Consider the following 6000-nt stretch of genomic DNA (forward strand, 5'->3'; position numbering starts at 1 on the left):
TCTTAAAAATCCTAGTTATCCTAACATTATCCAATGCAGCATGGTTTTACAGTAATGACCATCAACTCCAATAATAACTGCTTGAAACAGGGAAACTCTGAAGAGCAAAGCTACTTCTCTCGTTTCCCAGCTTCCCAGTGGTGCATTCCTCCCCCTCCTCAGGGCTGCTCTACCTCAGAAATTCCCAACAGGCCTTTCTGTAATGAGCTGGGCAGTGAAGTGTCCCTTGACTGGACCAGGAACCAGCCCCACCATGGTTAAGGTGAGGGTGACACTGACCATGGGAAAGAACTCATGTTGCCTGACCAAGGAGGGAATGACAGTAGCAGTGATCAGTCATCCCCTGACAGGCCTGGAACATTCCTTACCTGAACTGTACCCTGAGTGGAACAGACTCCACAGTTACTGGATTTTTGAAAATTCCAGCAGTTACCAACCAAGGCTCAAGGTTGAAATTTATGGATGACTAAAGCCAAACATCTGAAGAACCCTAAGAACTAGTCCTCAGTGAAGCCCTTTGGCTCTCCTGGACTACAGCAGGCTATGCAAGATGTCAGTGATTCCCTGAGTAGGATGTCTCTTGGAGCTCACAGATGCTCCAGTTTGCAAAGTTCTGAGGATCAGCACCCAAAATTGATGAGAGGTCCTGGGCTGAAACCTTACATTCCTTGAGGCTCAACTCTTTCCCACTGAGAAATGCCAAGATATTTGACGTGGTTTCACTGAACTCCAGGGGAATTTTTAACAGGTATACTTCTATCCATTGATACCCATAAACCCCTGTATATAAATATATCTCTTTGTGTCAGTGTGCATGCATGTGTGGGCTGACTTAGATACTCTTCTGCCAGTATAGCATGAATGTTGTTATCTGGGATGTATAACGAAGTCACTGTAGCAATTACAGTAAATCCTATCACTTTGTAAATGTTAAATTAGTCAATGATTAAGTGCTGCTAAATCCTTTAGATATTGATCATTGGCCAAGTCTGAGACTAAGACTGGACCTAGCTGCACCTCAGCTCCATGAGGAGTTTAGAAAGTAAGGGGGTCCACTCTGAATCTCATGACTCAACAGGAGGGTCTCCCTTACCTTTTTGCATCTTCAGCCTCTGTGTAAATCATTCTAAATGAATTCTAACTTGATTCTTCCTTTCTCAATCCATTAGGGTTTTTTCCTTTTTTTATTTCTCCCCCTGATCCTCCTCCCCATCCCACTGCAGGAGTGGGGGCAGCAGGAAATAAGTGAGTTGGCTGCAAGGTGCTTAGTTGTGAGCTCAGGTTAAATTCAGCTGATACCTGGTTTTGCTACAACCTTTGATGGTAATTCTTTAAGCAACCTAAACCACTCATTTGTGACAAACTGGCATATTTGACTGGATGTCAAATAGAAGCACAGATTACTTAGGAAAGCACAGAAGTCCAAGTTCCAAATTCTCAGAAGAACAGGGTTGTGTTAACTGGCATGACTGTACAGCTGTGAAATGACAGCTAAAGGTGGCTGGAGCCAGATGAAGGATGAAAAGGAATTATTTGCAAAATGCTAGGAACCTGGTTAGAAGCTGCTTATCAAGATAGCAAGAATAACAATAAAAGGGTACTATACCTAAAGGAAGAAATAAAATTCCTAAAGGCAACTGAATTAATACTGCCTTTGAAAATGGAGCAGCTGCAAAATCAGTTAAAGCAAGAAAATGAGAAAAAAAAAAGTTGGAGGAAAACATCAGAGTTATGTTTATGTGGGCTTTCCATCCTCCTGACATTGTATAGGTTAAGAAATTAATTGCATCCCCTGAAGAATGGGATGGGAATGACCCTGATGGCAGCAAACTGAGGAAAGCTGATTCTTTGCTTCCCTCAGATTCCTACGAACATGAGATCAAACCCATCACTAAAGCGAATCCTGTTGGCCCTCAACAACTGACAAAATTCCACACAGATACAGGAGCACAAATTTCAATATTAATGCAACAGGATGCTGAGAAGCTGGGTGTACAGTTTGGACAGCACAGAGTTAAAACCACTGCAGTGAATGGAGCAAGTGTTATTCACCAAACCAAAAGTTTGGTGAATAACACTTAATTTATTACGTTAAAAGAGTTGATTTATGGCTCTGGGTGAGAAGCGAATGTTGTCTACTTGCTTTGCAGTGGAAGATCACAATGGAACTACTTTGGCTTTTGATATTTTGAATATCCAAGCTTGGCGCCTGGTAGTCGGCTGTGCGTGGTCCTTCGGTTCAAATCTTGCCCCTAAACCTGACAGAAACCAGGGGGTACAATGCGTGTACGTCATGCAGTCCCTGCACTCCCAGTCCAAAGACGACCAAAATAAAAAAGAATAACAGCAGTTTATGGATACTTTGAGGTACTGGAGGAAACATATACCTAGATTTCCTATCATTTCTCACCCTCCGTACTCACATTTAGGAAAGGAAAATCACTTTGTTAAATTAGTCATTGATTAAGTGCTGCTAATTCATTTAGATGCAAACCTCTGATGAAGCTGGAGACCAAGATTGGACTTAGCTGCACCTAAGCTCCATCAGGAATTTAAAAAGCAAGGGGATCCACCCTGAACGTTGCGACTCAACCAGAGTCAACCCTTATCCTTTTGAGTCTTTGGTCTCTGTGTAAATCATTCTAAATTAATTCTAGCTGGAGTTTCCTTGGGATGCTTCATCCATGCAGTAAGCAACAGAGAGAACCTCAATATACAAGTTTCTTAGGCTGCTCTTTTACAAATTTGTGTCACTCCTACTTTTGCTAATATCTTTAACAGTGATTATTTAAGTGACTTAAACCACTCATTCACACCAACACCAACTGAGAAACTTCTGGATTTTCTTTAGAAATGTTTGTTAGTGAAAAACACATTTAAATGGGGAAGGCCATCACGAGATTCCACACTGCCACTTCTAACTCCAAATTAATGCTCTGAAGCTCCAAAACGGCACCGTGAAAGATGAACAAAACCAACCAGGCAATTCAAACGTGCATCAGGCTAGAAGTTCAACAACTATATCTCCCTTTCTTTTATAGCTCAAGTGTGACAGATGCTGACGTGATATGCAAAAACCAGACAGACACCTATACAACCCTGCAGCTTCAGACTATGCAATAGTGCAATTGCTTCTTGCTTATTTGCACTATTAATTGCCACTGGCAATCAGAAGACTCTCGTTTCCTCACAGCTGTGCACACCCTGCATGGAAACAGGCACCAGTTGCAGAGTGTGGGTCCAATAGTGAACAGGCTACTGGGTCACTAAGCACTTCTAAGCACACTCCAAGTAAAAAAAACACCATTATGTGTTCACGTACAGTATTTTCCAATATCGTCAAACAGCACCTGTGGGCAGCTGACAAAAGTTTCTGTTCCAACAGATGCCCGCTTCCTCAGGCATGAGGATTTGTGGCCTGAAAACTACACCTCATTTTATAAGGAGCACAAGGTAAGCCCTCAAGGATCGGATTTCACTTGTGTTGGATGATACCCGCTCCTATGAATAGCTTTTTGCAGCACAGGGGTTTTAAATCCCGCTGAGGCAAACACAGCGCAGTGCGAAGAGCTATTCCTAGGACCGGGAATGACGCGACATGAGCGGGATCGGTGGGAATTTCTTCCCCACGTGCCTCGGTGGGAGCGGGTAGGCACCGGTGGCGCAGGAGGCGCTCGGAAGCGGCAGCTGCTGCCCCGCACCCGCGGCAGCCCCGCACCGCCACGGCGCCCGGTGCCTCCGCTTCGGGCGGCGGAGCCTGCGCTGCTCTCCGCCGCTCCACCATACGAGACGCTCCCTCCCCGCCCGACGAACCCCGCCAGCACAGCATCCCCACGGCTCTCCCCTCGCCTCCCGCCCCGTTACCTGCCCCGCCAGCCCCGACCTCTCCTCGCCAGGGGAGAGAGGGTGGAGGAGCCCAGCCTGCCTCGATGCCCCAGGCATCCGCCGCCGCCCGCCCCTCTCCTACCTGCCGGGTGGCTCCCGGGGCAGCTCAGCAGCAGCCAGACGTGCAGCGCGACCCCGACCACACAGGGGCACAGCAGCACCAGCCAGTTTCGCATTGGCCGCCGCAGCCGCCGGCCCCTTCCCCTTCGCGCCGGCCTCTCCCAGCGGCGCCGGCGCGACGGCCCGGCTCGGCCGCCCGCGGCTCCTCCCCGCTCGGCCGGGCCGGGCTCGGCTGCCCCGCGGCCGCCGGGAGCTGCAGTCCCGCCCCGGCCCGGGCGGGCGGCGGCGGCGCGGGCGGCGGCGGCGGCCGCCTACAGCCCCCACAATGCCGCGGGGCGCCGAGGGAGCGCGGCGGCTCCGCGCGTCTCACATGGCGGGGGCGCGGGAGAGGGGCCGGAGGCGCGGCGGCGCGTCCCCCTCACGGAGTGCGCCTCTCCGAGACCGCCCGGCTACCCCCGGCTGCGGGGGATACCCTCCCCGGGAAATCGCTATTCGATAATCCGCTGAATGCCCCTTCTCAAAGTCGCTGCGTTAGGAACAAAATAGCTTTCCAGAACAATCCTTTACTTATTCAATAAAGAGGAGAGAGCGCTTCGCCTTGGCAAAGACCTGCTGCGGCGCTCGCCAACTGTTTGTGGAGTATTTTATTCCAGCAAGTAACGTGTTCTTGGGTTGAAATTCCGGAAGGGGTGTGTTAGACAATCAAAGTGTCCTTAACTGCAGCTGGATCACGGCCAAGAATCCTAAATTCGTTACGAGATGTCAATAATCCGAGCTCGGCTTCACCTGTTACCTTCACCCGCCGCTCTGAGAAATTGGGTGCCTAAGGACTGACTGCAGAGCTCTGTCCTGGCTAGCAGGGTTTAAATACGATCAGAAGAAGGAGAGCACACACACTATTATCAGCATCTTGAGAATTTACTTGTTTACTTGTTACACAGGTAACAAGGAGAAATTTGTTTCCTCAGACTGCCCCATGATAAATCTACCTGGAAAGGTGATGTGGATAAATAAGCACGTGGCTTCTCAGAATGAGAGTCACAGAACGGGTCAGGTTGGAAGGGACAACAGTGGGTTATCTGGTCCAAACCTCCCTGCTCAGGCAGGGTCATCCTAGAGCGCATGGCACAGGGCTGTGTCCAGATGGTTCTTGAACATCTCCAGAGAGGGAGACTCCACAACCTCTCCAGAAAATCTGTTCCAGTATGCAATCACGTGCACAGTAAATCATTTCTTCCTCAAGTTCAGGTGAAACATAACATTTTGTACATAATTTTCTGCTTTTTGCCTCTTGTTAATATACAAATTAGAAGATTATGTATAATAGCTGTAAGGCCTAAATGAATGACTGCTGTTGCTAGTCTATTAGAAACACATTTAATTAGTAACAGAAACTGATCTGTATGAAGTAGAATGGAAATAAATTATTTTTTTTTTTACAAAAAGAAGACTATTTTTTTAATACCCAAGCCATGAAAAGTGGTTGGAAAATGCCTACAGTCCTTTCAAACTGCTTAGTTAAGATTAATTTTTCATCAAGTGGAGTGAGATACTAGAAGGCAAACCAATGATTTCAACCTTTATATATTAGGTTTACAAGCAGAACTAAAATGTCTTGGAAATACATCAGTTTTAGTTTGCTGCATACTTAAAACACATTTAATATGCAACTGAGTACTCGTCAGCAAATAGTAGTACTAGGGGAAGAATTTACACAAAAAATGCTATATTTAATCACTATTTACATTTTACTTGCCTTTCAGCATGTTCAGCTGCAGAAATAAAAACTGGTCCATCTATTAATATTTACTTATATTTGGCTACATTCCTTGTACCCAATATGTTAGGTTCTCCCCCCATGCCAGGTGATCTGATGGGGATTGATCTTATACCTGGGAGTAATTATTTCTTTGCAGGCAAAACAGAGCACCCAATCCTTTAATATCTTATTTTCCCTATGGCATTACCTACTATCTTCAAGGATAAGTAACTGTATTACATACAAACCAGGAGAAACCTGTTTCTCCATGTTATACAAACAGGATATCCAGGTCA

General features: G+C 46.7%; 1 protein-coding gene across 1 annotated transcript in view; it reads right to left on the minus strand.

Moving 5' to 3' along the window:
• Positions 1 to 4135, minus strand: part of B3GALNT2 (beta-1,3-N-acetylgalactosaminyltransferase 2) — a 29831-nt gene extending 25696 nt beyond the window's left edge. Inside the window, exon 1 of the mRNA XM_036379427.2 lies at positions 3968 to 4135. Coding sequence (XP_036235320.1) covers positions 3968 to 4061 — 94 coding nt within the window. The 5' untranslated portion in view covers positions 4062 to 4135. The remainder of the gene's footprint in view (positions 1 to 3967) is intronic.
• Positions 4136 to 6000: the final 1865 nt, after the last annotated feature.

This window comes from Molothrus ater, chromosome 3 (assembly GCF_012460135.2).
Source record: "Molothrus ater isolate BHLD 08-10-18 breed brown headed cowbird chromosome 3, BPBGC_Mater_1.1, whole genome shotgun sequence".
NCBI classification, from domain to species: domain Eukaryota; kingdom Metazoa; phylum Chordata; class Aves; order Passeriformes; family Icteridae; genus Molothrus; species Molothrus ater.